Source organism: Xiphophorus hellerii, chromosome 8 (genome assembly GCF_003331165.1).
Source record: "Xiphophorus hellerii strain 12219 chromosome 8, Xiphophorus_hellerii-4.1, whole genome shotgun sequence".
Classification (NCBI taxonomy): Eukaryota; Metazoa; Chordata; class Actinopteri; order Cyprinodontiformes; family Poeciliidae; genus Xiphophorus; species Xiphophorus hellerii.
In genome coordinates, this window is record NC_045679.1 from 24,400,550 (window position 1) to 24,420,902 (window position 20,353).

Sequence of the window (20,353 nt, forward strand, 5' to 3'; positions counted from 1 at the left end):
GAAAACAATGGAGCTGGAAATAATGAGCAGGGTCACCTGTGAAGGCCATTGAATTGGAAAGCCCCCGGCTAACATAACAAACAAACTACTAGTTTGTAATATGGGCTTAGAGTAGGGAAACGTCGTGTCAGCAGCTCCCTTCCTGTTATCTTGTACTTGCTGCAGTGTTCTGGTTTCCATCTTCATCTTATTTCTGTCACTATTTGTCACCCAGGTGATATCTTAGTTCATTTATTCATCAAACATGACCCCCTCCCCCACCTCGACTTCCTATATTATCGGCTTTCTTTGGACTCATTTTGTGGCTGTGGGAAACCGCCGTGGTGTAATCTGACATGGACGAGTTTCTGTCAGGTTTTTGTAAAAAGGAGCTTGACCGATTCGACACTTCAACACTTGCGTCTTTGTCCGTAAGCCATTGTCTCTCCACGTCTCACTTTACTCCCTGAAACCAGCCTAACAATAGCAACACACTTCTCCTTTGCTCACATCCCCATCCCATCTCCTTATTTGTCCTCATACCTCATCTCCCAACGTCTTGCTACTCTAGAGTTTCTTTGCAGGGAGCAGGGATAACATCAGAAAGAGAGACAGAGAGAGAGAGAGGGTGTTGCCAATGCTTTTCAGCAGTGCTTACTTTTTGATTTGAAGCAGAGGACCAGGTTGAGCCCAGAGTGACCCCCTCTCCCTCCCAGGAGCGTTAGGATGAAGCAGGCTCAGAGATCTGCGTTTGCGGGGGAGTTTAGCTTGTTTTGTGCTATTGTGGGAAACTCCGCTGGGAGCAGGAAGGTCAGAACTACGGGGAAGTTAGGATTAAACTTCGCTCTCCCCCGAGCAGAAAACAAAGGGAGAACAACACGTCTGGGGCCAAACGCTGAGTCCGTCCATCTTAGTGGAATGACTTTTTTTTCCCCCTTCAAATTTGGCCCAGAAAAATAGGATTTAAAGTGGAAGGACTCTTTTTGTTGTTTGTGGCACAGGCTGGTCACAGCTAAGCATAATGGAAACAGTGATAGACCTGAGGGCCTCAAATACTTTGACTCCTTGACATAAGGGAGTGTTTGGGGTCCTCCTTCAGTTAATCAGCTGTCAGAGCAAAGATGCGTCAAGAATTTCTTAAAGGGGCAGTATTATGTGTTTTCCAGACACATAGTGCCATTTTACAGCACAATTAAGTAACATATGACTAAAAAGAAATTTGACTTGAAATCGCCTTAGCGCCTTGAAATCGGGCCTCTGTCTCTTTAAGAAACTCCTACTCTTTCTGAAACTCCGCCTTCAGGAAGTCATCACAGCAATACTCCTCCATTAACCCTTCAACATTTTTACCAGCGTTGCACTGAGCAGTAGTTTGTATGTTGAGCTCAGCAGATGCGCAGTTCCACCAGGTGTTTGCTAATTGCTGGTGGCTAGTCTGAAGGAGCTGAGTGGGGGAGTCGCGATGGAGGGTTGCTCTGTGAGGCGGAAGCTCAGAAGCTGCAGATTCAACCAGGAGCTGCGTCTCAAAGGCGGAGCTAGGTCCACCCAGGCGTCTTGCACAGCTGAATAGTTGCCGCAGGAGTTTAAAGAGTTTCTCAAACATGAAAGAACACATGCAAGAGGCAATAATATTATTAACTTTTGCATATATTAATAATATAAAGCTCAAAAAAGTCAATTTGACATAATGGTTCCCCTTTAAAGGGACTTTTCACATAGTAACGTATTATCAATTTAACACAATGTAAAATCAGGCTGTCAATAACGCCAATATCTTTGTTTGAAAGTTAACCAATCTTCTGCCAAAATTGAAATCTCAACATGATGCATCCATTTCAAAGATACACTTTGAAATACTCGTACTGGTAGCATGTAAATTTACGACGAAGGTACACAATGCAGATTTTTATAGCATAGACAGGCTCAAAGAAAGTTAATCTAAAAAAACCCCCAAAATGAAGAATTCCTGCTGTGGACTTTTTGGATTTGTGGATTTTGCCACAGTGATATGATTTGCAATAAACAGTGCTAACGTCTTCCCAGCTAACGAGGAAATTTAATTAAAATGTAAAGCTTTTGTTTCAACCACACAGCCATATTAAAATAAAAGTATAATAAAGTGACTGTAGTCTGATGTTTTGTAGCTTAATGACTTTACCACTTCACCACCAATTTAACATCTAAAACATTTATGCTGCATTAAACAACAAATGTGGCCAAATATATTACAGGGATAAAGATCCTAAGTGTATAGTCCTTACATGAACTAACACTTATTGCAGTCTTCTTCTTCTTACCATGCGTATTGCATAGAGTAATACTGCCATGGTGATGAATTTGCAAAAGACTGTTGAGTGGCAGCTCACCTGCATTGCCATATATTTTGGACGCCTCTTTACTTGAGGGTAAAATAAAATGTGAATTGTTCAGTGGCAAACACGTAGCTTCCCCTCCTCACTGCACATATTGATCAATCATTTTCCTATGTGGTTATTTTTATCAAAATAAATTACATCAGGTGAAAAACTAGTGAATGACAAGAGCCATAATAAACCGACACCCTACAAGCTAGGTCTGACATTCTTCAACAATGAAACAGGCAAATTAAACCCAGTTTTCCCACCTTTTTGTGGGTGCCATTTTGAAATGCTAGCTACACGCTTTTGATTTTTGCTCCAGGTTTTCAATGTTTTACATCTGCTTTACAATTATTCAGCAGCAAAAGTTGACCCGCGAGCGGAAAATATCGCGGCGTTAGCATGGCACAGTGTAAAATGTTAACCTGCGATCTTAACTGGTTGTTGTTAGCCTAGCCGGGTTCTCAGTTGCCTAGCAAGACTTGCGTGAACATCTCTTGTAGTTCATCACCACAGTCAAGCAAGCTAAATGCTAACATAAACATGCTCACAGGTTTAGTACACTGGATCCTTGCTTGAGAAGGTGAAATGCCAAGCTGCAATGCTACTTGACATGCTACCCCTTAACAATTGCAAACCAGCCAATCCTGGAGCGCAATTTGTTTCCTTTGGCTCTGATTGGCTGTTACCCAGGAGCAGAGATAAGAAAGGCTGTAGATGTTAGCTTCTGTGGTAATGCTAAGATGGTTTCAACTGTATGTATCAATGCATAACCCATGAAGGTATATCTGGTTTTTAAGCTATTAAAATAGGCAACTATAAGCGTGTTTTGGGTGGCTCTTGTGTATTTTGGTCCCAAACCCCTACATATAGGTTAGGTCTACTGTAGATGTGTTTTGCTGATGAGGTGTTACCTAAAGTATTGTTTTAACCCAATTAAGGCAACATCAAGATGTGTTGGTAGGTATTTTAAGGAGTTATGTTTTTCTTTCTTGCCATCTGGCTCCGTGTCCCATCGTTATCTCCCTCTCTCTCCTTCTATCTCTGTGATGGATGTCTGTGTTGCTGCTGTGGCTCCACCTCCTTAACCCTCAGCTCAGACATCACAAGTTGATATGTAGCTGTTCACTGATGCCATACAGATGGTGTCAGAGTGGGGAGAGGCAAACAGCAAAACGATCTCCGGGCAAGACGTCGCCGGGACCTTTCGCCGTCTGTGGCGGAATTGGCTGACCACCCACTTTGAGGCCGGAGGGGGAAAAAAAAAATATGTCAGATGGTCTTTTGTTTTGTGCCTCCTTCCTGCGCGGGCTCATTGGACCGCGGGTGTTTTCGGTCAGTGTGAGGAGATGAGGCATTGTTGACCTTCCTCCCTCAGAGGCTTATTTGAAGGTTTCCCCTTTCTCCCACCTCCTCCGCATCCCTGAAGAGAACGACTCCTGCTCCCTGTCAGCTCTCAACCGCTCTGACGTACAGTCGGTCGGACTGCATAAACAGATGTTTTCAGGGGAGACAGTAACCATATACTAAAAGATAAAAGCGAAATATTCATGTTCCCCCCCCCCACTTAAATCCATGTGTGCAGTTTTTATTATGTACCGTGTAACTATGTGCTGTAAAACAAGACTTGTGGGATACTTAAGATTGTTTTCTCTACAAGTCATCCAACTATTCCTCTCAGTCAGAGGTGCTTTTCCTTACTTGATCCTCCGTGTTGGACGGGTACGCCCCACACCTCTGGCAGGTGCACGCCCTAAAGGGCCGAAAAGCTACACTGTGGGTCTGTTCAACACTCGTGTGCTCCATTTCTTTCCCACGCTCCTGTCCTGCAGGGATTTTCTCATCTTCGACACATCTGCACGTTTATGATCCAGCCATGCTCCCTTGTTGGCTCACAAATTAAACACGCCGTACAGATAACACTTCAAAATGCAGTAGGTATTTTGAAAAAAAGTCTTATTATTGTTCTGTGTTGTACTACGTTTTTTCACATTTGCCCAGGTTGGGTTGGAGGATTTTCTATTGTAAAAACGGAAATCATCGTTGCTCAGGTTGTCGTCATTGATGTGAAAATCACAACAAAAACACAGCTGAGTAATGAAGTACAGATTTCCTCTTCAGAATTTCAACCAAAAATAATAATAATTTAAAAATAACTTTTTTGAATTCAAAAGCTGACAGAGGCTCAAAAAGATGCTAATGCTAGCTCTACACTGGATGTGTCCAAATTCAGAGGCACCGCTCTTGGTCAACCTTGTCGACTGCAAATACCCAAACTGAGCGGCTTGAATAAGAAACCCAACTAAAATCACAAGTGTTACGGAAGTTTGATTATGTTCAGATAGACGTAGACGGAAAACACGAGAAATACAAATCGACATTTGAAAGGACTTATCAGTTGCCTTTTGTGATGTCACCAGTGGCACATGGAAGCATGGTCATGGTAGGGTAGATTTTCTTTACACTGAATAATTATAAATCCATGAATAAAAAAAAAAAAACATGTGATCTTTATATATGTCTCTCTAGGTGGGAAAACTACACATAAAGTGAGCTTAGTTGATTTGACAGAAAATTCTGGTGAGTAGCTTTAAATGATATTTACATCTGTGAAGTTCTGCTCTGTCTGTGCGCAACCCTTATATAAATATGGCTTCATATTACTACAAGAAAACATGTGCATTCTGAATCACTTCTTTTATTGTAACAACAATGATTAAAAGGAGCATCCAGCTTGACTTGATCTGTAGGTTCGGTTAAATTTTTCTTCTTCTTCTTCTGTGTGCGTCTGTCAAACATCTGTCTCCATGTGGCGGCTGATGGGTTCTTGACGGGGCCAGATGTGCTGCAGCAGCCTCTCTCTGCGCGATTCAAACTCAGCTCAGACCTCCATTGCACCGCAGACGTGTAGCGCCGAGGACTGGATTTGTCGCTGCGTATCTGTTGCTGGAGGTTTTCTGAGGGCGGGGAAATGCCAAACAGAGCTGAAAGGAGACACAGCGAGGACATTCACTTTAAATTAAGCCCCAGCAGGATGGCAGACGGTCCCTTTGTCTCGGTCGCTCTGCTGTTTTAGGAATTTGTAAAGCAGTCGTCATCCAATTTCCCTTCTCAAAAGAAAATGGAAACTCTGTAATCTCTCGGAGGAGTTCATGACTGAATCGATCCATATGGTTCCATAAATCCTTCTTGCCGCTCCGTTTCTTGGTGTCCTCGAGGCGGCCGGGCCGAGGAGCGATGCAACACGGGCCGGCAGGCGCACCTCCGATTGAAAACACGTGGCGATAAAAACCTCATTGAGATATGAGGAATGTCCGGAAATATTGTTTCGACACGGGCCAAAACAAAGCTTTTGGTTATGCTGGTTTCAATTTTTGTTCTTTCTAAAGTAGTTTTTCTTTCTGCCTTAAGCAGAAATTTGGGATTGGGTATATATATAAAAAAGAAAATGAATTTACATTAACAACACCTTAATCATTTTCATCATGTAAAAGTGAGAAAAGAGTGCCATTTGTTTGAATTCGTTCCCTCTTGGTAAGTCTGTTGGGGTTTCTTCTAAAGACTGGAATCTCTTCCCATTCTTCTTTGCAGAATAGCTCAATCTCCAACAAATAGTCGAAATAGATCCTTGTCGCAGATTTTCTGTTGGATTTAGGTCTTTGCTTTGACTGGGCCGCTATTATACACAAAAATAGTTTGACCTGAAGCATTCCAAAATAGCTCTGGCTGTTTAGAGTCATTGTTCTGCTGGAAGGTGACCCTTGACCTCAGTTGGAAGTCTTTTGCAGACCCGGCCCGAGCCTGGAGGCATTGTGTTCGAGCCCGATCTGACCCGACTAACTTTAGTGATAGGCCCAACCCAGCAGCGTGACTTCTGTGTTTCCAGCTTTAGCTCCATTTTGTTGCTTGTTGTAGCTGCAGGGTGAGTCAGGTGCAAATCATCTGTAATGAGTGATTGAGAGGAGCGGAGACACGTGTTACCGCAGTGCAATGCGCTCGTTTCAGTCTGATGAACTTCTGCACCCAACTAACTCTCACCTAGGTTTATTTCATCAAGAAGTTAAACTATCTATTCCTCTACTTGGACGGTAATTAGTAGATTAACACAACTTTATATTGTGCATTTGGCTTTCTTTGTCCTAGATGTGCAACCCGACCAGAACCTGGCCTGAATTTCTGTTCGGGTTCAGATCAGGACATAAATCTAAACTAAATCGCTTTCTTCTTTATTAGGTTGTTTGGACTTTCATTTCTCTAGAAGTATTAAAGTTAAGAGGTCTGAATATTTATGCAACTAACACTTACCCGAGTTGTACTTGTAGAAAACAATGAAAGATGCATCATTCAAATTCAGAAGGAGTTTTATTTATATAGCACTTTTTCAGCATCAAGGCAGTTCAAAGTGCTTTATTGATCCCAAAAAGAAATTTCCCTTTCACTTCACAACTATCTGCTACTTTATCGTTGGTCTGTCACACAAAATCCCACTGAAATGCATTGACCGTTGTGGTTGCAACGGTCAATGCAAAATGAAAAAAATGTGAAAAGTTTAAGGTGTATGAATTGTTTACAAGGCACTGGATGTGACTTTCAGACTTCTTTTAGCCAGCAGGGGGCAGCTTTTTAAACTTCAGAGCTCAAAGCTACACAGAAACACCAAACATCTTGCTTATATTACTACTTTGATATACTAATGTCAAACATATTCGCTTTTTATTTCCTCTGCCAGTGTAATATTCACATTTTCTCTGAATCAGACAATTCGGCATGTTTGGTCAATCAATAACTGTAATTCCTGAATTGCCATCCCTTCCATGCCTTATTCAAAACAGAGCCTGGTGTTTCATGTTCTGGTCACTCAATAAATTATCTTCGCAGACATCTTGGCTAACCTGCCGGGTTGATTTCGTCGTCCGACCTGTTACTTGTTAGCTGTTTGCTGCCCTGCTTTGCTTCACAGTCGTCGTCTCTCTTCAGATCTACCTGACTCCGCTGACCGAAGTGTGACGGGGGGGGAAGATGAATGACCAGCAACATCACGGGCCACTCGGCTGACTCTGTGAATGACGCGTTGGCCTGACATGTGGGTCTTTCCTCCTGTCCGATCCTCCGGTCTTTGATGTGAGAGCCCGAGCTCCCATTACCGCTGGAGGAAACTTGTCAGATCGTCTTCGCTCTCACTTCAGCTCCACAGATGTCTTCTCTCTCTGTTTTGGAAGATGATTTGTGGTCAAATCTTGGCATGAATAGCGAGTTCAAAGCACCTCGACGGAGTAGTGGAACCGGGTCTGCTAAACGCGAGGTTCTGGAGGCGTGGAGGATATAAGCAGACTGCAGTCACGGTGGGTTTCTAAACTGAAACCACAAATGCACTAAGTCACAGATTTTTCTGTGCATGTTGAGAAATGAAATAAGATATTTTTTTGTTTATGGCTGTAAATGGCAAGACACTTTAGCACATGAAATCAATGAAGCACCGCAGAAACTGGTTGTTGTCTTGTCTTTAGTCCGAAAGAAAGTTAGGAATAAACAGATTTGGTCGATAAAAACAAAAGTTTTCTTGGGCACGTTTGGCCAATGAAAAACAGCGCCGTCCCCAGTGTGAAGAAAATATAGTTCGCAGCTAACCATTCGCAAATTTACTTGGTCGTGAATTTCTAACTCCAAAATTCACAGGTCCGCAGAATTTTTTTTTCATGGAAAATATCTACAATATTTGAAAGAAAAAGCATCTTGGGAAGCTGAAATACCTAGCCGAAATGCTACTTGACACGCTATGGGCAATCCAGTTGCCCTTATATTTGCTACTTTCTTGGTGCCAAACCAAGGCACCAAGTTATTGCCTGTACCCTCAAGAGTGGAGATAAGAAAGACTGTAAATGTTAGCTGCTGCCGTAGTGCTAAGACTGTCAACACTGTTCGCATTAACGGATATTAAGGCATATTTGATGTTGGGAGTATCTAAATGGACAGTTACACGTCTTTTAGAGGGTTTCTCCACTAGTGTTCGTGGATTTAAAGTATTTGTGACTGTGGGTCCACTGTACTGCCATACATTCTGGTGGGTGTTGGTGCTGAAGTTGGTATCTGATTTGAAGCTTTTCATTTGGTCCAGTAGCAGTTTCCCATATGGTTAAAGTGGCTCATGTCCCAGGATATCAGCAAGCAGCACTTTAAAAAATATAACTAAAAGGTTTTCTATCTATGTGCTCGAAAACATTGCCAGTATGTTTCCTATTGCTTACTTGGATATGCAGTCAACGGGAGGTGGACGCCTCGCAGTGTTACACCGTGGCATGCTAACGAAGCTAACGTTGATTCCTGATCTCTATTCATAGTAAATAAAAGGACCGTTTCACTTTTTTAGCAGTTTTAGGTTGCTGTTAATTATTTCACCCTGGATATCATCATTTTTCAAAGCAGTTTGGACTGTTTTGATGCCTTTTTTGACACTAGGATTATAGTCGTCGTAAGCTTCAACAAAATCTGGAGGCGTTAGAAGCTTGCCGTTTGACCAAAGAGAGCGTATAAGTAGCTTGATTATCATGCGAGTTACAAAAGCCTCTTGTTTCTTTTAATTGGCCGAAACAATAAATCGCTGTTTTTAGTGCGAGTGCAAGAAGCAATTGCTTACGGAGATGAAAGGAGAGGTAAATCTCCAGCGTTGGCATTGTAAACTTTGCATCCAGCGCAAAAAAACAGAAAGTTGGCCGGCATCAATAGGATTAACTGAGCGGGCTTAGTGAACAGCCTGTGTGTTTTGTTTTTTTGGAGAAACTGCACATTTGTGATATGCTAAGACATTTTAGTTAAGAGTGTGCAGCTTTTAAATGGCCCATTAACCTCTTCTCATACATCCAACATAACCACAGCATTACAATGAGGCACCAGGGTTTAATAGAAACGGGTCACAGGAGAACTTTTACTAGTTTGAGTTTACAGACTTTCTCGTTTCAAAACAGTTTTTGAACTGTTTTTTGAACAGCCAGGCTTTCTCTCAGCCTGACAGGACGATCTTCCTTTTCGAGCTTCCTGTTGCGCGTTGATCAACTTCTCGGCCTCTCTTCCTGTTCGCGTCGGCCCCCATTTTTTTCCGCCTTCATATGGAACTCGTTTGTGAGTCAAACGCTGCAGAGCTGACGGCACTGTTGGCCGAATGCACTCGCTGCTGCCGTAAGCAGTCCTGGGAGACTTTTCTCCCACCAGCCGGAGAAAGGAAAAGCATTAGTCAGATATGAAGCCATCTGCTAAACCAGTCAATTAACAAATCAGGCCGTCACATGTTTACACAGGGCTGAAGGAGGAGGATGTAAGGGGATCTGTGTGTGTTGTGGTTCAGGGTTTGGTTAACAGCGACTTCAACCAGATGGAGTTTGAGTCCCTGCAAAGTTTACAGAATGAACGGTTTGTAAAATTGCAAAAGCAGAAAATATTTGCAATATTTTACTGTCCAAGTTCAAGTAAAGTTTGTGTAAAGATTAAGAATATGTACTTCGCGCTCTGTTTTACAAAGTGACTCAAGGAATTGTTCTCTAACATATTTAGCTACTGTGAAAGTAGCGTATTCTCGTTTTTGCGGAAAATGGAGTGGAAAAATCTTTAGTGGCACAACAGCAATAAAACCCATATAGGAAACCCTGTGTAAATTCAGACCGGCTTTTGACATTTTCCCACTTTTTTCAAAATTATTTTTGGTAATGCACATTAGGTCTTTGAGAGCCTAATCTTTGACAACTTCGTCCAGATAGATGAAATAACTTTAAAAGGAAATCTTTCAATTTTGAGCTTAACTGTAAAATTTAAACTGCTGATTAATATTACAACTAATTAAGGCTTACACAGATATAAAAATGGACAAATTAAAGGGGCAGGATTGTGTAAAATTGACTTTTTTGAGCTCTACATCGTGTAATAATATTATTCCCTCATCAAAAATATACCTGGAGATTTGCCTTGATTCTTTCATGCATGTTTGAGAAATCCCTTCATCTCCATGGCAACCATTCAGCTGTGAGTGGAAAAGATGCTTTATGTACAATTTATTATTATTTACTACCCAAAGAACAGTGCGATTTTTATCCACAACTGTGTTTTGTGGGGTACTCTTAAAGTGTAAACTCCTTTGTGAACTGGTGGTGAGATGTTCGCCTCGGTTGACGAGGGAGAAGGTGAGAGAAACTGAGACTGAAAGGGAAAAGGAAAGCGAGCCCTTCTGCTGCTCCGCCGCTTTGTTTTTTTAACCCAGATTCTCTGCTGAAATATGGCCACCATGTGGACCCTCTCAAGTCGCGCAGCTCCAGCTGCAGGCTCGGCCAATCAGACGTGGCTCGGCTGTCCTGGAGGAGGGACGTGGGGAGGGTCCCGCGGTCGGAGCGGGAGGGGACAGTTTTAAAGTGTGTGTGCAAGGGAGGAGAGTCATTGCAGAGGAGCAACATCTCATGGAGAACTGGAGGAGACCGATGGAGACAGGTCGGACTGTTACCCGGATTTTCGCTCTCATTTTCGTGTGCTGAGTTCTTCGTTTAACTGAGATAGCTCTCCAGGTTTCTAGGAGATTTTGTGAAACTTCTTGGCTGATGTGACATAATAGAAAGTTTACGCCTTTAATTTGAACTGCAGTGAATGTTGAGCAGATGTGCAGAAAAGTTGGGACAGATTCGCTTCGTCAGGGTGGAAAATCTGACCTGTGATGTCATTACTACCATGCCAGTCTGTAATTTTCCTTAAAGAATATCAGGACCGAGGCTTTTGTGTGGGCCACAGTTAGACATGACAACTGTGTTTTCTTTGCAAGAGAACGACTTCGTCATTGTTGCAGAGTTTTGAGACTCTTTGTAGATTTTCCTTGACGTGATTTCACCAGACGTCGCTGCTGCCGGTCTAATGCCCTCGGTGACCGGCAGCTTCCTGCATTCCCTCTCAGCGGCTGCTGGGGCCTCTCATTCAAACACATCCTTGCAGATTATAAACACTCCTTTTGTTTTATGTCATTGCTTTCCTTGCGTGGTACAAAGGAATCGGTGTGAAAGCGAAGCAATCTAGTTATTTGTAGCGGCGCTGGATGAGTTTTAGTGGTGGACGTTTGAGCTCCCCTGATGGATTGACTCCCTCTTAACTCTTCCACCAGCTCTAAACAAACACTCACCATGGTGACGCGTGACTCCAGTCCTGACAAGTCCATAGATATGCAGATTGTTTCCTGTCGGTGGTACTGTGGAAAGGCGCTTCCTGCTGTGTTGTTGAAGTGAAAAGAGAGCAACTCTGAGGGCCGTCTGAACAGGAGGTGTGCTCCCAGAGGCTTTAAACGGGTTCAGAGTGAAATAATCCAGAACCAGGAGTACCCTCTGCTTTCCCTGGTCCTGCTTGGTTGTACATATTAAGGTATAACTGGTGTTCGAACTATTAAAAGAAGCGATTATAGGCATTTCTTTGAGAGGTTTCACAAACTTCAGCTGTTCTCGGGCGGTTGTGGTTCCTAATCCATTGAATATTGGGGTCCACTGTAAATATCTTATGGAGGCCTTAAGTATCTTGCGATTTCCTCAATTTCCTTATCCTGTGTCCAATTGGTGTCAGCCTAAAATAGTTTTTTCAAACTTGACCCCTTGATTCCTGTTGTATGTTTGAAACTTTTAGTTTGAAGTAAGCAAGGAAGTAGTTCTTGGACTATCTCATTCCACCAAGAGTCGACTAAGAAAGACTCATCATCCAATTGGTTGGCAACAGTTACTTAAGTCCTTGAAGAAATGTTTTGAGTCGTTCAATTTGAGTTCACGATAGAAAAATGTTGTGAGAGTGACAAATGATAGGAATAATTTAGAAGCGCTGGGACTGTCTTTAGGCACAAAATCTATCAAACCAGAAAGACTGAGCTGCATTTTCGGGGTAAAAGAGCATTTTCAATCTTTTTTTAAGTGTTAGGACACTCCTAAAGTTAGATTTGTATAAAAATCTGACCCATAATACTATAGACTCATTATTGAAAACAATGTTTGTAGTTCGTGGAGAGAAAAAAAACCTGCAAATGTTTCCCAAAGCTCCGCTAAAGTCTTGTATTTTCATAAATTCAGTATAGACTTAGACTTAGACTTGTACTTTATTGATCCTTTGGGAAGACTCCCTCAGGAAATTGAAGTTACCAGCAGCTCCCAGGCAAAACACAAAGTTAACACACAGTAAGCAAAAGTGCAAAAGAATACAAAATACAAATTAAATACTAAGGTACACACCAAATGTGAGTAACCAAAACCTTAAATTATGCAAGAAAAACCTTAAATTATGCAAGAAACAAGGAATAAGAATATAGAATATAAGAATATAAGTAAATATAAATACAACACAAAAAAAAATATAAGAATTTGACGGATAGATTGACCAGTGATATCGTATTGCACTATGTGGTTTGACCTGATAAGTATGGAGAAAAATACAAGGGGTCACTACTCCTTCCACCCTCTGTCCTGTGTCACCTCCCCCCCCAATGAGGAATTGTACAGTCTTAAGGCATGGGGGACAAAAGAGTTCTTAAATCTATTGGTCCAGCACTTGGGAAGCAGCAGTCTGTTACTGAACCGGCTCCTCTGGCAGTATTATGGAAAGCCTACTCTTGTGAATTGGGTGTATTGTAACGCTGCTGTGCTTTAGCTTACTACCAAATATAAAGTTGTGAATCTTGTACCAACTTCAGCTTCATTAGTAAGATAAAATGTTTTACCACATTACTGCACAATTGTCTTGTCTATCAGCTCTTGATTTCTTTTCTATGCTGTAAAAAATGTTACCAGAATACCATTTTAAAACCAGCTAAAAGAAACTTCACTATTAATATCACAATCAATATTTTGACTGCGTCCAGGTCAGCTAAGCAAAAATAGTGGAAATATATTTTATTCTGAGTTTTTTTGACATGCCATAACTTAATACAAGCTCAGATGTCTTTGAAAGGTAAGGGGATTTTCGCAAAAGCTATAGAGTAAACTACCGTCACATTTAATGTCAACAGGGTAAAGTATAATTAGATTAATATTCAAGCAAGCAAATTTATGACTTCATGAATATCTGAAAAATTATAGGATCTCTCACAGGTACCAATCAAATTTAAGCAAGCAAACTTTAGTAAAAAAGTGTTTTTTCACCACTGGCACCGACTGATCCGCCTCAGTGCACATTACTGAAACAAATGTTGACAGAAATCCACAAAAACACAGTAGTATGTTTTGCTCATTGAGCCAGCTATCTGATTGGCTTGGCTTTACAATGAAAGTTGAGCTTTTTCCTTAAACTGACTCCATGCTGAGTCACGTTAAGGATGTGACTCAGTACTTTCTGAAACGTCAACTCTAAGGTCTTTGAAAGCTATCGAAGCCTTTTATTCTCCTTGACGACAATAGTGTAGAAATCCATTGCTGTGAAATCTGATGGCGATTTGGTAGTTCTCTACTCTCTATGGGAAATTAAGAGTTGAGATGACATCCCGCCTTCAATTTGTGATCTGATTATTTGATTAGTGGAGCTGGCGACAGTTTAGGGGTCTGCTGACAATAGTTCAAAGGAAAAGTGACTAACTAAATTAAATGTCATGTTACTTTGTTAATCCCCAAATGAAATTAGCTAACATGATTACTCTCTTTTGTTGTTTCATTATCAAAGTGCTTACTTTTTGTGGGACAGACTGTAAACAGTCATATGTAGACACACATTTTTAAATCTTCTACCATCCTTCAACAACACTGCATGTATTGCTGTATCATCAGCGTAACGCATCACATGCTAGCTGTGCAGCATCGTCCTTGGTGCAGTTCTAATAAAGTTCAACATCTTACAGAATCATTGCGCGTCTTTTATCATTCTGATCATTCAAATTCATCAATTAACCACAACAGACCGCACTTTTGTCCTGCCTGGAAACCCCTGGTTGTCTTCTGATTCTGGGTCCAGCTCGGGTTTCCTGCGAGCAGTTGCCTTCGAGCTTTGGGGGGGGGCACATGTGTCAGATGTTGAGAGTCCTTTAAGTAGTGGCGGTCATGGGGATTAGAGTGGGAGGTCAGTGGGGTAGTTGCTGCAGTCTGGGGGTTTTAAACTCCTCTTTGGATGTAAACTGAACCTCGAATAATCCCCCGTCTCCCCCCCCGGGTTACTCAGAGTATTAGGGACATCATAAATCCAAGTCGAGCCCCACTTAGATGGACCTCTCTATCTTGGGAAACTTGGGTTCAGATCCGTCTGTCTGGGAGCTTTTGGCAGACGTCTGGGCACATGTTGCCACAAATACCAGGCACATTAATGGAACTGGACTAGTTTTACATCTTCGAATCCCCTTTCGAGACGAACCTTAGAGAAGCAAGGAATTGTGCCTCTAGCTGGCACGCGATTCAACCACATTGCAGCGAGGCGAAGGTCAAAGGTTAAATGTCCTGGTCGTGCACGCTCCATATTCCCCCAGCTGGTTTGGATTCTTTCAGCTCCGGTGTGTTTTTCAACTATATTCCTGTCAGTGAGGAATTAGTCTTCGCAACGGGCCGGCAAATGTTTGACCCCGACCCCTTTGGACGGCCCGTTTGTCTCACGTCCTCACGTCAGACCGCGTCTCTTGTCAAAACACTGCGGAGACATCAGCTGTATGAGTGCGAAAGGTGGAGCGGAGTCTTTGAAAGAGCTTTGCCTTTGTTCCCGGAGCTTTTCATGGTGAGGCAACGAGAACACTTGTGATTCATGGAGTTAACTTTAGTCCAACTCCAATGGAGTCGGCTGTCTGCGCCCGATCTTATGAGCTCATCTGTTTTACACAATCCAAACATACACAGTGCTAGTTTGTGCAAACACACACACACACACCACCCTGCATAAGACCAGAGATCTGGGTCACTTTGTCTGCTAGAAGAAAAAAAAAAGAAAGAAGACTTGTCTTGATATCGCCACAGGATGACGTAGACCAGAGCACGCGCTCGCATGTGTGCGTGTGCACAAAGCTCTTAAAAACACACACACACACACACACACTTGAGATGTGACCACAAAGGGACCAGCATTCCTCCTATCCCTTGCTGGGAGGGATCACCGGGGACCGAGGGATGGAAACCTCTCAGTGCGGCCGGCACACGTGTCAACAGCGGTCCCCTGCTCTCTCTGCTGCCCTGCCAAACTCCGGTCGGAGAATGACTAACAGACTCCCAAGAGGCAGCAGGGAAACCGAGGCAGGGAGGGGAAAAAAAAGTAGACTCAAAGAGAAGAAACAGCTTTGAGATTTGGCCCAGAGCTGTATTTATAACATGAGCACAAAGGCTTGTATAAGCACCTTTTAATCTTCTCTGGCATCCCCGCTGCTCTTTTAATGTGCGCTCAGCTTACATATGTTAATGCCTCTCATAGATAAAATCTCATACTTTTGTTAACTCACTGAAAGTTCGCTTGTTTTGTTTCCAGAGGCTTTTTGGAGATTCTTCTTGGGGTTTGGATAGAGAAGTCGTGAACGAGGAGGTCCTTTATTCTCTTGCAATTAACCAGAATCTGTCGTTTCAGTCACTCGACTGAAAAGAGCTGTTTTACAGCCTAATAAATCAAGCTAAGCTACCTAATCTATGAAATTTTATACAATTGTCGACGTAAGGAAAATAACTCCGGGGAAAGCTTATGTTTCAGTTGGAACAGCATGAGTAGCTCGAATTTGGAAAGAAATCCAGTTGAATAAGTTGTTGCTTTGTCAGGAATTGCTGTGTTTCACTAAACGGTGGCCAAAGATGACAGGTTTTGCAATCTTTTTGGGGATGTGTGTGAAGCAGCGTTTACTAGAAAAGTCAAGAACTTCCCAAATATAAAGCCATTCCAGTCCTCTTTCGATAACGCGCCGTTCCCATCAGAGCATTAGAGTTACTAATCAGATTAGTTTCATCGCCTTTTCAGAAAGAATGCAGCCCACAATCTAATCAGTAAACTTGTTTAAATAGGAACGGTAATGCCAAGTTTGAAGCTCCGGCCCGAAACTGTGTGGTTAAAAACTGCTGTTGAACACTAATTTAGCTGCCATGACACATATTTCCATTTTTAGCAAAAATCCCTACAAAACAACTCTTAGACTGAGTTGGTAGATCAAGCGTCTCTTTTTCAGTTGAGTTGTTGGAGTTTGGTGACGCTTGCTTGCTCTTTGGGTCATCAAGTGTAGTTATTTACTTCTCTTTCCTACGTCTACAATGCTAGCTTTGTCCTAAATAAGATAGTTACAATGGTGAGTAATAACACTATGTTAAATACAAGTATGACTTGTATGACCTGAAGATTATTCCAGGACAAAGAGACAAAAGGAAGGAGCAATCCTCAAAGGAAGCATTTGAAAGAAGTAGTCATGCATCCGTAAAAATTTTGCTTTAACCGTATGGATGTACGATTCAAGTACACCCATATGCAGATGACATACTTTACTGCTGATTCGACCACTTCAGTAGTGGAGATGTCTTGACATCAGAAGTTTGTCGATATGAATCCTGCTTCCTTCACAAGTCGATGTGACTTTGGTCAAAGCACTTTGGCCTAAAGTTGCCTGCTGTTTTGCCTTTCGGTGTGTATAATGTGCATTTGTGGATGTAAGTGGGTGAATGTGTCTGCAGTGTGACGGGAAAGTCACATGACAGTTATTAGCTCTGAAGGCAAAATGAGATGCAACTCTGTGCTGGTAAAGTAAAGTGTTTGCTGTGTGTATTTTGATGATGATGAACAGCAAACCGTCTGGGGAAGATCTGCTGTGGTTAGATGAAGGGTAAATAAAGTCAATAAAAATGTCACTTCCTGACTCTAGTGCCCCCTGATTCAGCAGAGTTGATGCACTGAGTTTATCAGCAGTCACGTGACAGCCGGACGGCCGTTATCCCATCATCCGTTGGCTGACCTCAGGTCAGCTGTGTGGGCTGCCAGATGAGAGGCCCCAAGCTTGTTTTTCTCTCAGTCTGCATCCGCTCGTCGTTCCGACGTCTCCCCGTCTATTTTAACCTCCCCATCTCCTTCTCCACAGTGCGCACACAAAAACACAGCCAGACACGCACATAAATTTTCTCCTTTTCATTTTTACAACTTCAGTCGACGATCCGCAGGGAGTAGGAAGCAGCCTGAGTGACCTGATCACAAATCCTTTAACATAAACAAAGTGAAAAGAGAGAAGGCCCTTTTGAAACAAACTCATCTTTCCACAACTCATTAGACCCCCTCTCACTCCTCCCTTCAAGATCTACACCAGCAGCCTCCCTTCCTCCTCTCTCTGCTCCTCCCGCACACTTTTCCTCAACCTCTGCACGTCTTTTCCGTTCATCAAAGCGGGAAGCCGTATCGAGTCCCGGGCTCCCTCAGTACGCGGCACAAAAACTTGCCGCTCATCTTTGAGCTTCTCGCATACGTGCAATTACCTTTTATGCATGCAATTAAAGTGCTCACTCTTGTTCTTGATTCCCTGTGTGTGTTTTTTTTTTTATCTCTTAGGTGTGTCTGAAGTGACGCCAGCGGGCTGGCTGTGGCAAAACGACTTCAATACAATGTAGACACCAAACAGCAGTCAGCAGAAGAGTCTGAAGACCAAGCTGACAGAAGGAGGGTTGGCCCAGAGGAGGACGGAGCGACAGCTGTTCTGAAAAGACTCTGGCGGAAGATAAGAAGAGTGAAACAACTCGCGAGGGGACAAGAGGGACGGTGCGGACTGTGAATCATTGATGTGAACCTTTGTGTGTCCTTCCTGCAAAGGGTTTGCCTTGTTCCCACGTCTCCTCTGGAGAAGGATCGTAACCTCAGCTTGGCGGTGTTTACGAGACAGGTAGCCCACGCACGTTTCTCGCCTCTCAGCACCCGTCGGTAACCCTGAGCGACCGTCAGCCATGTGCCATGTCATTGTCACCTGCCGCTCCATGCTGTGGACTCTGCTGAGCATCGTGGCTGCCTTCAGCGAGCTCATCGCCTTCATGAGCACTGACTGGCTGGTGGGGTTCCCCCGCACGCACGACTCCGTCTACCCCCACCTCGCCACGGCGGCCGGCGAGGCCTACAGACCGACTTTGGGGATCTACGGGCGCTGCATCAAGCTGGCCCACATGCAGCGGGGGATACTGTGCGGACCGTACGCCGTTCACTTCGGGGAGATTGCCAGCGGGTTCTGGCAGGCCACCTCCATCTTTCTGGCCGCGGGGATCCTGCTGCTGTGTGCCGTGGCGTTCATCTCCATCTTCACCATGTGCTTCCAGAGCATCATGAAGAAGAGCATCTTCAATGTGTGCGGACTGTTGCAAGGGATCGCAGGTGAGAGGATCTTTGTTTTGGATCTAAACACGTTTCGCTGCCTGTTCGGTCCTTTCAGATTTGTTCTTATTTCCAAGATGGTGTTGTTCAGGTACTACTTAAAAGTATTTTACATTATTTTAGGCTATTAATATAGCCAAGACAAACAACTGTAGTGCATGATTATGGAGTGGAAGGATAGCAATACATGGATTTAATGGGGGGTTTTATTTTACAAATAATGTAAATAATAACTAAACTAAATAAATAACTAAATAATATAGTGCATATTTAGTCAGCCTGCAGTCTCTGATTTTTTTTTGGATTGCCCTATACTTGGCTCCATCTGTCTTCCCATTAAATTTAACACTATGTGTTACCATGACTATTTTCTGCTTGTAGGCCAAAAAGTTCATGTCTGATATCATCTGATCAAAACATCTTCTGTCACATGTTTGCTGTGACCCTCGAAGGCAAATTGAATTCTCACATCTTTCTTTCCACCATGGATTTCTTCTTGGAATATCATGAAGAATAGAAAAAGCAGCTTTTAAGGAAGTATTGATATACGGTCAACAGATGCTCCCACCAGAGCTGTGGATCTCTGCAGCTCCTCCACGGTTACCATAGCTTCCTTGGCTACTTCTCATATTAATCAGCTTCTCGCATTGAACAAAACTTGGGGGGAAAATAATTAAATAAGCAATCTCAAGAATGTGGAGAGTTTTGTGGGTTTTTAAGCATCATTAATTGTGACATTGATCAAAATTCTTTATAAGAAATTTATCATGATAACTGAAACACTACAATAAAAGCCAACCACAGGCCAAAATGTGAAAAACTTGACAGGGTGTAAAATCTGCTTCCAACCACATATTCAGTACACATCTCCCACCTGGACGCCAGACATTTTCAGCACTAATCTCCATAGCAACAAGCTTTTTTTTGTTTGACACATTTCTCAGCATACACCTTAGTCAGCATTCGATTGACCAAGAACCAATTTCAGCCCAGCTGCGCATGCTCCAATATACATCGTTCCTTCTTGACTGTAGTTCGGTTTGACTCAGATATAAATAGAGCCGCCTCGGTTCACCCGAGCCGCATTGTTTCTGTTCATTCCTGTGGCCTCCGGCGTTCATCAAGGTAAATGAGAAGCTCTGCTCAAAGCTAAACGCTTCATTACTGGCTCCACAACTCCCACTGCTGGAATTATGTGTTTTTATTCTACTGGAGCCATTCTGGGGCCGGGAGGTGGGGCAACTTTGTCGTGCGCAGAAAATGAAAAGACGAGGAAGACGTTCCATCGTCACCTGGGGGCGACCGTCGCCCCAAATGTTTACCCGGTCAGCTGGAGCCCTATCATCCAAGACGTACGCATGCGTATCTGTTTGTATGCGCGTTCTGCGACTGAGGGAAGAGCTCGGGCCACTTTGACACGACGAGGTGAATTATAGAGGGGAGGAGGTCATGCTTAAAGGAGCGGTCTCTCTCTTCACCCCCACCGGTGATTATGGCTGTCCTCCCCCGCTGTTGTTTATCTGGTGCCGGGCCAAAGAGAAAAGCTGGGCGAGTGGTGAAGGACATGCCGAAGTGCTGTAAACCCGGTCCTCAGAATCCACCGAAACCCATTCAACTGGTCCAAGACAAGCAGCCGTTATAACAGTGAGCTTAAAATAACTTATTATAGGTGGAGGTTTTATTGCGCGCCTTGCCAATACTAGTGCTGGTGTTAGAACCTATTTGTATAATGTGTGGACTACGGAGCG

At 43.1% G+C, this 20,353-nt stretch overlaps 1 protein-coding gene across 3 annotated transcripts in view; it reads left to right on the plus strand.

The window, feature by feature from the left end:
• The window catches only part of lhfpl2a (LHFPL tetraspan subfamily member 2a), a 50,581-nt gene that overhangs the window by 21,801 nt on the left and 8,427 nt on the right, over positions 1-20,353 (plus strand). The window contains exons 1-2 of one of the 3 annotated variants that reach the window (XM_032570764.1): positions 10,723-10,805; positions 17,799-18,605. In XM_032570764.1, coding sequence (XP_032426655.1) covers positions 18,188-18,605 — 418 coding nt within the window. In that variant the 5' untranslated portion in view covers positions 10,723-10,805; positions 17,799-18,187. Of the gene's footprint in view, positions 1-10,722; positions 10,806-15,747; positions 17,669-17,798; positions 18,606-20,353 lie in introns of those variants that run through there. The other 2 variants (XM_032570765.1, XM_032570763.1) reach the window with 2 other exon arrangements.